The sequence below is a fragment of the Pectinophora gossypiella genome, chromosome 16, assembly GCF_024362695.1.
Source record: "Pectinophora gossypiella chromosome 16, ilPecGoss1.1, whole genome shotgun sequence".
Classification (NCBI taxonomy): Eukaryota; Metazoa; Arthropoda; class Insecta; order Lepidoptera; family Gelechiidae; genus Pectinophora; species Pectinophora gossypiella.
Window position 1 is genome coordinate 9,321,178 of NC_065419.1, and position 13,703 is coordinate 9,334,880.

Here is a 13,703-nt window from a genome sequence, read left to right on the forward strand (position 1 = left end):
CTATTTGTAATCGGTCACACATCCACAACCGGGCTCAATGTTTCGTATCAACGCTCATGATCTTTGCCAACAACCAACCAACTTCTGATTGATGATTTGTAATGATTCTTTCTTAATGACATTGATTAAAACTTGGCATTGCCATTAACTGTTATATTTTGTTGCATTATGATTTACTATAGATATTTCTTGTCAACAAATTTTATAAAATCTTGCTTAAAATTCTACTCTTTTAAATTGGTATTCACCCAGCGGCACAAATTATTGTGAATAAAGTCATGGTAATTTCTATAAAACAATCAATTTATCTCGTAGCTACAATCAAAGAATGCAATTCCCTTAACTGTTTCTAACATGACCCTGAATGCAACTGACTTGTCATTGATGTTTCTTTTATTAGGTCCAGTACTTACTTTAAGGGCCTCCGATTGGTCGGTCAAGATTATCGGAGGTCGAATCGGAGGTACTCCGATGCAGCAATTACAGCACGCCATTCTCACAACTAACTTTTATCACTACAAAATGCACTGTTTATTTCAGATATGACCTGACAAACCCACAACACATTGCGCAACCGACATTGTCTTTTAATGATGTCAGACTTTTAGAATTTCCACTAGTCCGTCAAACGTATCAGGTCTACGTTTGAACCGATTGTTGCGATTGATCTTGGCTTGAAGATGATTTGTGACACTAAACTCGCCAAGTTTTAGTGGCTCGTCACTTTCGCTAGAGACGTTTGGGCACTGACAGGAGAGCAGCTAGCAGGGCTGCTAGTTGTACAATGAGTTAAAAATATCGCTCAAAGATGCGCTCTGCCAACTCTACGGCGGCGACGGCTGTGGATTTGGGCATCTTGAGCTTTGATACCCCGGTATAAAGAAGGTTTCAATCGTCATTTTCATATCTATTTTAAATTCAGTGTAAATGTTAAATAATGTAGGTAGAAACTATTCAGTCCAGAGAGCTGTGTATGAAAAGGTCATAAACTTCATTTTTATGTGTTTTTGATTCACAACGATTGCACAAATTATGACGGTTGATTCACGTTAGTCTTATATCAGGTTATATGATTATTTCAAATTCAATCATAGTGTATGACGAAAAAATATATACCTACATGTATACGTGTCTGCAGACCCAATTTATTTTATCGTTCAACGACATTAGTATTACGAGCAATAAACAAAAGAATTGATTATACTTATCAGGTGGAGACTTTCGATAACTTTCAATATGAATATCGTATTTCCATAGCAAAATGGTAAAAAATAGAATAATATATTTTTCTCATATCATGTTTCGTAAAACTTAGTTGTGACTGTAAACAACAACGTACATTAATAGCTGACCAACGGAATCAACATTTTGTTGGTAACACACTTATAGCTTGTTACTCGTATTACTTGCATATGACTGCACAATTGGCTCGTCTCTGACATTTTAAAGTATTGTTTTGATGAATCTCTTTCCCAACCATTATTTCCTTCTTATTATTTTCTCTAATAAAGGTTTTGTCAATGTTTTACTTACCGCCTCGAGTAAACTCTGTTCGTGTAGCGTGACGAGTGGTTTCTCTGGCTTCGGTCTTGTGCTGAGGTAGAATGCTGAGGCAGCTACAGCACCGGTCAATGCCAGTGCGCCAGCCGACCCTCCTACCATCCACAGGTACTGGTCGATTTCGCTCACTGTAATCAAGCAAGTCACTTAATCTATCAATTGAAGAAATGTTTCTTTCTTCTAAGTATGGACGAAACCGGAAATTACTATCTTAGTTTACTAGAAGCTATATTTCCGCCTAATTTTCTAATTAACTTCAACATAAATCATGTCCGGTTATAGGGCAATACAGTTTTTAAACCGGTAAAAAACCGTTAATGCTTGACCCTACCTCAAGAAAAGAAATATTAAAAACAAACCACTACACGACTAAAGTAAAACTTTTGACAGATAATCTTAAAGTACAAGTGATATGATTAATTGTGCAGTAATATAATGACAATAATCGGGACCAGATCTACACAGACATATTTTAATATAATAACAGGCCTGTATTAATAACTCGTTAAAACCAAGTATGGTAAAACGTTAATGGTCGTTTCCATTTTAAAGTTAAACAAAAGATTTATCAGTTCTGGTTTTTTCGATAATGACAGTCTGTTAGCGACCTTCCTTGTCAATCAGAGGGTTAATGATGTTTGAAGCATTCTTTCCAAAAATTTTATAAAATTTCCTCATTATATTAAAGAAAAGGCATTCACTCTAACTTTGTTTAAAAGATCTACTTGTCCAAGCCATGGAGCAACATAATTTGTGACAAAATTACCAAAAAAAAAACAAATGAAGACATAGTATAACGTTACATGAATAGTACGTATGCCATTAGATTATGTATGATGTTCTGTATAAGGAAATGTCAATACAACAACTTTCAACCAACCGAGCGACTAGCAGTTCCTGAACTATAAACTGCAGCGCGATATAGCTGGTTTAGAAAGTGGAAACTGGGGAGCGTGCGCCGACGCCGACAGACATTCGCATTAGCGAACAGATTTCTCGGGATTCTCTCGCGCTTTCCACTGACACACTTTTACGTCTTTGTTTACTACATTTATTATTATCAGTGAAAATACTCGTAAATGCAATCGACTAATGTTTCAAGACTAACCCCAAAACTATTTTTAGACTGAACATATTGAATGCAAAGAATTACTTAGAAGGTAGGCCATCAAGAAACTTCTCAACAAGATTAGGGACAGGGCTACACGAATCGCAAAAGTCAATGTCGAAATCAGTATTTCAATCATTAGAAGGGCTCATATGTAGTTTGAAGGCGACGTTTAAGGTCGCGTTGGCCCCGATACCTTGTCGCTTGTATAACAGGAGGTACTGGTTGATTTCAAAAGCTGGAACCTTGGTGCTCTAATTTCCCCTCATTGTAGATTCAAAGAGCGTAACAAGTAGGTAGGCCCTTGAAGGGCCAAATAAGCTTGCGTTAATAGAAACGATAATTCGTTTATTGTGTTCGCCTTTTACACTGATGGACTAAAAAGTTTACTAAATTTTATTATAAAAAAAACTTGGTCAAATACAAAGATTATTCTAATCTTCTTCTTCTTATCGTGTGGGTTGTGAGGTGACGTACCAACCTCATCAACCCTGGTAATATTCTAATGTTTGTTTGTTTAAAAGGGAAAATATTGAAAATAAAGATCGAAATATACACAAAAAAAATTTTAGTACATGAATTTAAGTTAATTTACGCCATTACCGCCATTACTTCTGTATACCTTAGACCTTAGAGGCGGGAATCCTGATCTCAAGACCAAAATCAGGCAGAAAAACATGTACTTCTAAGCAAGACAACTGATTCGCGATAATAATTTCGCGGTCATAAACATAACTGCGGTTGCAGGCCAGCAGGAGCTCCGGCAAGTCAGAGATCGATCTATAAGTAAAGGACGGTCACTAGGAGACTGAACGAAGCTAACCTGATACCAAACCTACCAGAAACTGGACCCCAGACGAAATCACGTAAACTTGACTTTCGATCAGTTTTATTTAGTTTTTAGTCCACCGGTTTATGGGTTTTGGAACTGTATATGATTAATTGATTGATTTGTGTTATAATGGACTCAAATTAACATTGGGCGTTGATTTGAAAAATGAATAAATTAATTGCTGATTGCTTTTAAATTGGGAGTAATAATAATCGATACGAAAATGAATAATTTGTTACATCCTGGATTACTTACAACTGCTACATTGATACCACCAAATTTTTTTCTCCCTCTGGGTCACTTCAGTCTTCTTTTTTTCAGTCTTCTTTAATTTCTTCTTTATTTTGCTACATTTTTCCTTAACACTAAATTCAGTCTTATCACTAGTCACAGTCACTTTGTCCTTCTTGACGTTGAAACCAAACTTGCCGCTACCCATTTTATTGTTTTTACAGATTTTTTTCTATACTACAACGTTATCGTCGACCGCATTACCATTTTCCTTGCTGTTTAATGGCTAGCCAGCGACACCTAGATTGTTCAAAATGTAAAATATTATTATCTCATTACGTTCACAGGGTAAATATGCGCTCGCTCGATTGCCGTAAAGATATTCGATATCGATTATTTTGTTGTAAATGAATCGAAATTCATAAGACTAAAAGGTTTTATAGAGTTATCTTGAGGAGGCTTTGGCCTTGTGAGTTCATTAACACTGGCAAGTCCGTATCGGGATTGTAATCTAGCTTATGATTCCATCAAATAGCTTATCTGTTTTGTCAGGTGTTCATTGAACTGCTTGCAACTTAATAGGGAAATACAATACCGTTTTCATTTTGTCATCAATACAACGACTTTGTCCTCGAGTGGCAATCTTGACTGAAGTGAAGTGGTATTTACTTTATTGATTTAAAATCACACTTGATGTAAAATCCAATTAGTTTACTTTAAAGCATTTGAAACTACATTTGTGATTTCTTTGTTAGAAAGGTAAAAGCAAAAGTGGTTGTTAAATTCAATTTATCTCCATCCGTAGGTCGCCTTTTGCTATAAAATAGATGTGTTTTTATTGTGTTGGCCCCCGGGAGTATTTCCAAGCCATTAGAGCGCGACCCTGGTGGCGGTCATAACAGCTGACGATATTCAGCTGGCATCTGATTCAAACATTCCGCCACCGTGAATAACATTTGCAACTATATTTCTAGTACTACACTAGCCTATACTAGCGAGTTTGCTTTTTTAGACGATACTATCAATTCATATCGTCCGTAGATTCAAACCTCGGGGGCGCTTGTTCAATAACTCGTTGCGTTTTGATGCATGGCTTAGAATATTACACACATGCCGTTTATTTCACTACGATAGCCTGTGTAAATTGCTTAGCAATAAATAACAATTACTGTTCCTAAATGCCTTCCTGATATTTCATGTTAATTACCTACAGTAAGTACTGATATTTTTAATATTAGGAAATCGTATGCGTTGTTTAACTTTTGCTTTAAAAGAGACAGAGGGCATTAAATTTAGTAATCCATCATATTTTATAGTGATATCAATTTAATTTACAGACTACAGAATAAATTGTGTACCATTTCATGTTGGCATTTATCTTATTGTAAGTCAGTTTGCTGTCGTATTAAAATAAACGCTATTTAAAGTAATACAGACGTGAGAAAAATAAGGAACAAACCAATTATTAAGATTTTATCTTTTAATAAATTCGTAAATATTTAAATACCTAGGTATAGCAGTGCAAGTCGGACTAAATTGAAAGTAACATCAGCGTATAACAAAATTTACGAGCTTTAAACCGTTGCGTATTAACTCTTTCGATACGTTACGTTGTCGAGACGAGAAGAAGGACATTCTTCTCTCGTGTGGGTTGTGAGGTGGATTACCAACTCCATCAACCCTGGTGTCAGGGTTACTATTAAGCCGCCAACGGCCCCTGACATGTCTCATGTAACGACTACTTACTTACATCAGTAAGTAGTAAACGGGAACAACAGCTTAACGTGCCTTCCGAAGCACGGATTATTTTATTTTCGGACAATCAGGTCAGCCTGTAATGTCCTAACCAAACTAGGGATCACAAAGTGATTTTAGTGATATGTCCCCACCGGGATTTGAACCCGAAACCTCCGGGTCGTGAGCCCAACACTCAAACCACTGGACCACGGAGGCCGTTAAGAAGAAGGACATGAGTCGTTTTGTTCAAAATCTTAGTTCATAAAAGTCAAAATGTTTGCTTACTTACATTATATTAGAGACTATTGGACTGCATGTGATCATGAATAGTGACAACATTACAGAATCAGGCTATGAAAAATTAAACCCAATAAGAATAATTTCAAGTGTATTATGTATTTTTATAGACTAACTACGGCAAATCAAAATGGAAGGCTATGTATTTGATCGCCATGTTTCTATTTACGTTTGTTCCTGTGTAATGCAAGCATGTCATTTCAATAAATAAAACCACAAAATAACGTAAATAAAAAAATGTTTAAGTAAACCCGACTATGGAAACATCGTGGTCTATAAAGAAGAGAAAAGTCTTAATTGGAAACAAAAAATAATGTACATCTAATAAGAAGACCACTTTTTTATTTTAATAGTCGCCTATTTGAATTCTATAGGAAGGTATTAGATAGACGGCTGTCTCTCTATCTATTGAATAAAAATAGTTACGGACCTATTAAATAAATGATGATTTTAATTTTTAAACGTATCTTTTTACCAATCTCATTTAAACCAATGGTATAGATTACTTAATAGTTTCAAAGGATCTTTCAAATTAAATCCCTTTAAGGATAGTTTTTCTTTGAAGCCTAGTCTTGATCTATTCAGCCTAGGTCTATTCACTCTATTCAGTGTTAGGTAGATTGCAAACTACTAATTCTGCCGACGAATGCGCTACGCCGCTTGACCTAATAATTTGACTGTACCTACGTTAAAGTACTTACTAACAGCAACATTCCTATTGGTCCACATTTCATTCATATTACCAAACGACAAAGTCTAAAACCGAATAAACGTTAAACTTGTTAGTAGCAATTATGCTGGGAAAAGCAAAGGGGGAAAACCAAATCAATACACTTGCTTGTAAATTCAATAGATTTCCGGATTCAGGTAAATAGTGCATAGTATAACTAGATTTACCGGAATTCCGAAATAATGAAACAGAAAAAGGGAAAATCTAAACACAACATTTAGCACTCTTTAAGGTTTTGTTTCAGCAATTGCTATTAATTATCAAACATTTTACCCAGAACTTGTCTGGAAGACAGTGCTACTATCAATCACATAATAAATTATCGTTCAGATAGGCAGTGGCGGATTTACCTGTAGGCTGAGTAGGCTGAAGCCTAGGGCGGCAGATTTTAGGGGGCGGCAAATTTGGCCCAAATTTTTTTTTGTCTTACAGAAGTAAAATAATAGATATTATATACACAAAGAAACAAGTGACAAGACTTATAACATTTTAGTAATGCACAGTATACTGAACATTCTTACGTCTGTACGGGCTTCAACCGAACACATTTTGCTAACTTTGCGCCGTGTTTTTGGTAGCGCTGTGCACTCGACTATAATTAGTATCGAATTTCAGAGGTCAGTAGGGGCGGCAAAATTTGAATAGCCTACTGGCGGCAAATTTGTAAATCCGCCACTGCAGATAGGATATAACATAATTTATCAGCAAGCTGTGAAAGAGCCCTAAATCTGTTAGAAATTGTGTTCTAATACTCTGAAACAAGTTGCTGATGTTGCTGTAAGTCCAGAACCTTGATTTAGTTCAGCCAACCCAATCAAAAGCCTTCTAAAAATCCACTCTATTCAAAATACTACTTCTAAACTATATTATTTTATGATTGCTACTGCAGTAACTACGCCGATACTGTATAATGGTGTCGACGAAAGGGACTCAATACACTGACAAGCGTTTCCGCTATCGGCACATTCACACTTAACGGTTGTTCCGACGTTTCGATCTGGTTCACGAAACAATAAAATTACATGGCTGTCACCGAACTTGTTCCTCTGTAGGCCTATTCAAGTGTCATCACCCTAACTTGCATCAATTATTAGTATTTGTGTCAGTGCGGCTTGTTATACAGCTTACAGTTACTACACAAGGTTCGTTATTGGGTCTAATCAAGCTATAAAAAATATTACGTAGGTAACTATTCAAGCCGGCTAGAATCCTATCAAGCTACAAAATCAAGAAGCCTGGCTTACTACAAAAGCCTTACTCAGCAAGCTTTGTCAAATATAATAAAACGGTATTTTCTGGTTTAAAAGCCGTTGAATGTAAACCCGAAACAGCCTACCAACTACAGGCGGTTCGTTGCTAGACCGAACCACAACAAACGGGGTCGATAAACTCAATAGCGCAGCATGTTTTGATAAGGTCGCCAATTCGCCACCAGCCATTTTTTTTTCAGTGATCCGTGGTTACAGTTAAAAAAGCGCTACGCGGCCAAAGCCAGACCGTTTTAATTACTTTATAGTCACGTCACTGTAGTGAAATTTACAGTTAATTGAAAGTGATATGACAAACGGGACGTAATACTCCGTTGGATTTTTTTGTGAGAGTATCAAAGTCAATCTCATCAAACGTTGAATAATAATACTTTGCTTTTGCATAGTACCATTTCATATTTATCTGAATGGTTACGGCAAATACAAGAACAATTAGAAGTCATTAAGAATATTGGCTAAAGTAGAAACATGCGCTTCGTTTCGAGATGATTGTATTTAGTAACACAGACATAGGTATGTAGTAATCGTACATGTTACTATTCCAGATCTTCTGAAAGGACGTGCTTTTTAGATAGGCATCAAAGCAAATGAATAGTACAATCGTCTATATATATAAATACCGTTGTTTAGACTTATTATCGCATAATTTCGAATATTCAAATACACTGTCACTATTCCGTACACGACAAAGTTTAGTGCAATCGCATGCACATGTTTTACATGAAAGCATTTTGTGGTAATATCATGGTATAATATCTCCGGCGCTTTGGGGTTATGGTACACAATCATAATAATGGCAATGATCTCGTCATTATTAATAGATAGTGCTAAAATTGATAAGAAAAGAAAAAGTTAACATTTAAACAACTTACTGGACGTAGAATTTGATAGTTATAATATTGTAGAATGACGGAATAACTACTGCTGTATAAATTTTGCTATCGACTGTATGATATAAGAGCCAGTGTGCGTACACGAATGCACTTCCTAGGCGTTGTGCTGGTGCATACGAAATGAGACACCCACAACTAGTGAGTCACGTACTTGAGCTCTACTTGTATTGTTGCTAGTACTAAGACAATAACGAATGATGTTTATATTACTTGAAACCAGAGGATAACATGTCAACAGGATGTCTTTAGTGTTTCGTGGAAGACTGAACTATGTTTATGGTTGAGAATGCTGTTCCATAAACGTCCTACGTTGCAGCGTCAAAGTACCTAGTTAAGTAGTTTAGCTCGGGTCTTCAATTAGGATGTTAAATTGTAAAATAAACAGTGCTATTTCAAATATGGAAGGCATATATACATAAAAGTACATACGGTGCGTTAAGTTTAGATTAGTTGTGAACTAGCAAATGACTGTCAAAATTAATATAATAGTGATGTGAATTTGAATTAAGGAATTTGATTCATTGTTTTTATTCATTTGTCGGTTTAAAAGAAGGAACTAATTTCTTATTAGTAAAACTAAAATTCGGTTAATAGATATGTAGAGCGAGAAAAAGGATAAAGAACTAAATGCCCTAGACATGAAAGAGACAAACTGAGGTAAAACCTTAAGGTTAACTTGAGGGCTTTTCAAAGAAACAATTAAATGAGTATGTTTCCTATCAACTACAGACCCCAGTACTGCTACCCACAATACGGTAATTAAGTACTTTATAGAAAGGTAATAATCCATCAAGTAACAACCGATAATTTAAAGTTTAAGGGCATGCATTCATGTCAGGGACATATTAAAATAAGAAAGGTACCGATTGATGAATTGATCTACGGTTTGGGAGTTGAGGCCATAATACATTCCTGTCATGATTTTATATCTAGGACTTGGACGGTTTTCATTTCCGTCGTGAATTCAGACAATTTAGACGCTAGATTCAATCTAGTTTCAGGTGCGTTTGCCAAAAATGTTAAATTTAGCCCGAATGCCATAGTAATGAAATTGGTAGGATTAGCAGCAAATGAAAAGAGTGCTTATGATGATTGTAGCATGTGTTTGCTTTTAAGTGACGTGTTTAGAAACATAGAAATAGAACAAAGACCCTTACAGAACTTCGACCTACAAACGTACAATGGCTATCAAATTTCTTACCGTCCGTACATACTGGATCGTGATCGCCCTAAGCACGATTGACTATCGCTTTTTGTTCAAGACTTGTTATTAAAATAATAGCCACTCGAGATCTTTGCAAATAGATGAGCTATATTATTGTAACAAACGGCTTTAAACGGTAACAGCATGTGTACATATGGACAAATAAATAGCTCGCATTTAGCTTTTAAATCAAAATTTCTTAATAGCATGATAGGAACACGATAAGTTTCTAATGAAACAATCCATTATTTTATAAGATAATTTACATTATTATAAGATAATGGCAATTAGAATCAAACGACTACTTATTAAAAAAATAATAATTAAACTTCAAAATTCACATGACGATAACACGTTCTCATAACAAACAATCCTAAATGTGCATTTTAATGCAACTGTATACGTGATAAACATCACGGTTTAGGACAATGACTAGAAAATTCTTTTGCCCTTATTATTTTTTGATATTGAGTATCTTTACAGACGAGCGGCCACTTTACCTAGCACACTTAGAACTTCAGTTTTTTTCACTTTTCCGTGTTTAGAGTTACAACGAAATGCGCTCGCGCAGGTATCCGCGCGGCCGATGCGGCGGCCGTTCTCAGCGACAATGCGTCTCCGTGTTACCGAATGCTGCCTCACCAAGCTCCAGCCTAGCCACCTCTCTCTTTTGAGGTTGCCAGGCAACGGTAAGCACACGACTAGATGTTTTGGTACTGCTCGACGCTTACGGTTGTTTTATAAGTAACATCCTCACTATACTTTAATTAGGAGGCTGTTAGTCTTCACGTAATTAATTGACTTTTGAGAAATAGTTATAAGTTAATAAAATCCTTAACGTGATTGAGTTTTTCTTTAATTTATTATTTCATAGATAAATAGTTAAATTATTATAATATGCATGGACAACGAAATTCTAACGACCTCCTTGGTCTAATAGTTGGACCGTTAGTCTCTCGATCTGATCAGGGGTTATATTCCCAGTTGGGACATTGCAGACTGATTACCAGATTGTCCCAAAAATCTGTGCTTCGAAAGGCACGTTAAGTAGCCATTATTATGAGCCATGTCAGGGGCCTTTAGTGGCTCAATAATAACCCTAACAAGTTTGATGAGGTCGATTCTTTGGCACACAACCTATACGATAGAAGAAGAAGAAATGAGAAGAAGAGATAAGAGTCTCAGTTAGGGGTCAATCAATATTTTAAAAAACCCAAATGAGCAATCATCTAAGCCAAGGAAAGCATTCCTCCTATGATTCTAAACTGAACTAATAATAGAATCATTATTTACCGTATTACGCAATAAAACATTAAAGTTAGTATTATGGCAGACAATCATTTTATGGGACGTGTAATGCAATGCTTTATGATTCTATTTTGTAACAAGACACGTGTAAATGCACAAGATCGTTGAACTGGTTTCAGTTGAACGATCAATATGTTTATATTTAGCAACATTAGAACTCAATATTGAACTGAACTAATTAATATACAACAAAATTGGTCACTCTTTGAATTCTATGTATCGGCAGATGAGAAATACTGAAACGCCCTTATTGACTGACGTTGTTGACTGAAACAGTAAAGATACATCATGGGAAGAGATTGATTCTGAAAACATGGAGACTAACATTGAAACATTGTTAGGCATACATTGCTCTAATAAAGATCGTTGATACAGTTAATCCTTAGTTATACGGCAATCTATTTAGTATGGCTTGCCAATTTTCTTATTCTTGCCAAGTTTTGCGCAGTGCAATCTGTAGAATATATACCGGTGGGAACGTTTCTCGCTAGGACGCAATGTGCAAACAATCAGCATAATATTCACTATGTAAATTTTGCATTCTGCGGTTTATGATGCAATACACGGTCATAATCTTATTGCAAAAGGTTTGAAAAACTTATTCTCTCAATAAAATCGATTGACTTATAGCGCTTATATATCTTTCTTTTAAAAAAAATTCCAGTCATATTCATTAATATCATATTATCCAATAGGATACCATTAATATTTACTTAAGAACTACGTCAATCCATCAATCGTTAATGTGCTATTGACAGAATGTCTCGAACAATCGATAGCATTTCCTGCTGATAACTAAGACTTGAAAAATACAAACATAAAACCTTATTTTTCTAGACACACGAGACCCCCTATAACATTGCAGTCATTTAAACATGCCCAAGAAACAATCAAACAACTCAATTGGCCTCAGCAGCAGTTCTCATGCGGGTTAGGTTTTTTTTTACATTTTCTCTTTTTCACACAACATTCTAGAGCTATAAAACTGAGCTCAAGCCATGCAAATGCGAATTGCGTACCCGCAGGTGGCTTGGTTAAAAAATAAAAGACCAGACTATAACCCTACAATAGTGTCATTAATCCTTTATAGGGTCTCCGACCTGCGTCTCAAGTGATAGACAATGGTGGTAGTCGCGTTTGTGAGCAGAATTAATGCGTATGCACATGCAATGCAAGAGTATTCCAATTTTAACTCATTTTCCATATCCGTCAATAATAACATAATAATTAATTAACAGTAATTACCAGTAGGTAATATTTAATTTATTTCATTAGTAAGCATCGAAAATTATATTTGTTTAAAATTATATTTGTTTATAACCAAGTAGCTATGTTTATTTTGATACCGACCCTCGAATGTGTGATAGATGACCTAAAACTGTATTATAATGTTGATTTAATTATATAGAAGCAAATCAATAAACAAAATGGTAACTGACTCTATAAACATGACACGACTAAGGAAAGCAAAGAGTCGGTATTTAAAAATGAAACGCGAGTTGTAATGATGACAGATTGGTCGTAGAAATAGTTCTTACGACTTGAGAATGTAATAGAAGACTTAATAGGAATATTCCGAATGGGAAGCGGCATACGACCGTCCTTGAACTTGCACATTGCAACTCCATGCAAGCGATGAATGCAAAATGCAGTCGCCATTTCTAGCAGGCGCGTCATGCTAGCTGCAATGATTGGCCACATTCCAGCTGCGTTCAGCACAATGATTTAAAGTCGACGTGTCATTTTAAATGGTCGTGTTTTCATGTAAATTACAATGATTACTTCCAAAAATTATTATCGTTTTCAAAATCACTTGAGCGCTTTAAAGATTTCTTGTTGTCAAGTGCACTAGGTGAGTGCACGTAACTTTGTTATAGTTCTCGATTTTAAATATTTGTTCTCTGTATACATAATTCTTATCATCTTATTCAAAGCAAGGATTGAGCATTGCGTTGTGTGCGTGTGCAATGTGCATAATAAACAAATCAACTACACACGCTCATATAATTTAAACTTATCTGCTGACCGGCGCCACTATTTAGACGTTACAGACATCAAACAAACTCTACTTAGGTCCAAACGCCTGTAATCGTAGTTCAGAACTTTCATCTCCAATTTCAACATCTCGTCTAAGGGATCAGGTAGTGATTCGGCAAATCTCTCATGATCTAACTTCTTAACTATCTTACTGCGAGTATTATTACACAGAAATGGCGAAATGTGCGGGGTGTACTGGCAGTAGGTTGCGGGGTCATCGCCCTGCCAACCGGTCGAGCTTAAAGCTTTGGCGAGCGAATACATAGCGTGGAACTTGGCCCACTTTTCAGCTACATGACTATAGTCACCAGGCGTGCCCACGGATACGAATGTACATTCGCGTTTCATAATGTCCTGATAGATTGCTTTGATAAACTTTGCCACCGCACGACAAGATGGAGGACCTAGCGCGACATATATGATGAGTACTAAACTGTTAACCACGGAACATGAAAATAAGTAAACCCTTGTGTTATGTTGTCATACGAAAGAAATCGT

General features: G+C 35.9%; 1 protein-coding gene across 4 annotated transcripts in view; it reads right to left on the reverse strand.

The window, feature by feature from the left end:
* The window catches only part of LOC126374074 (long-chain-fatty-acid--CoA ligase 1), a 38,030-nt gene that overhangs the window by 15,602 nt on the left and 8,725 nt on the right, over nucleotides 1–13,703 (reverse strand). For 2 of the 4 annotated variants that reach the window (XM_050020542.1, XM_050020541.1), the window contains one exon: nucleotides 1,534–1,688. In XM_050020542.1, coding sequence (XP_049876499.1) covers nucleotides 1,534–1,688 — 155 coding nt within the window. Of the gene's footprint in view, nucleotides 1–413; nucleotides 789–1,533; nucleotides 1,689–3,755; nucleotides 4,032–10,360; nucleotides 10,476–13,703 lie in introns of those variants that run through there. The other 2 variants (XM_050020540.1, XM_050020544.1) reach the window with 2 other exon arrangements.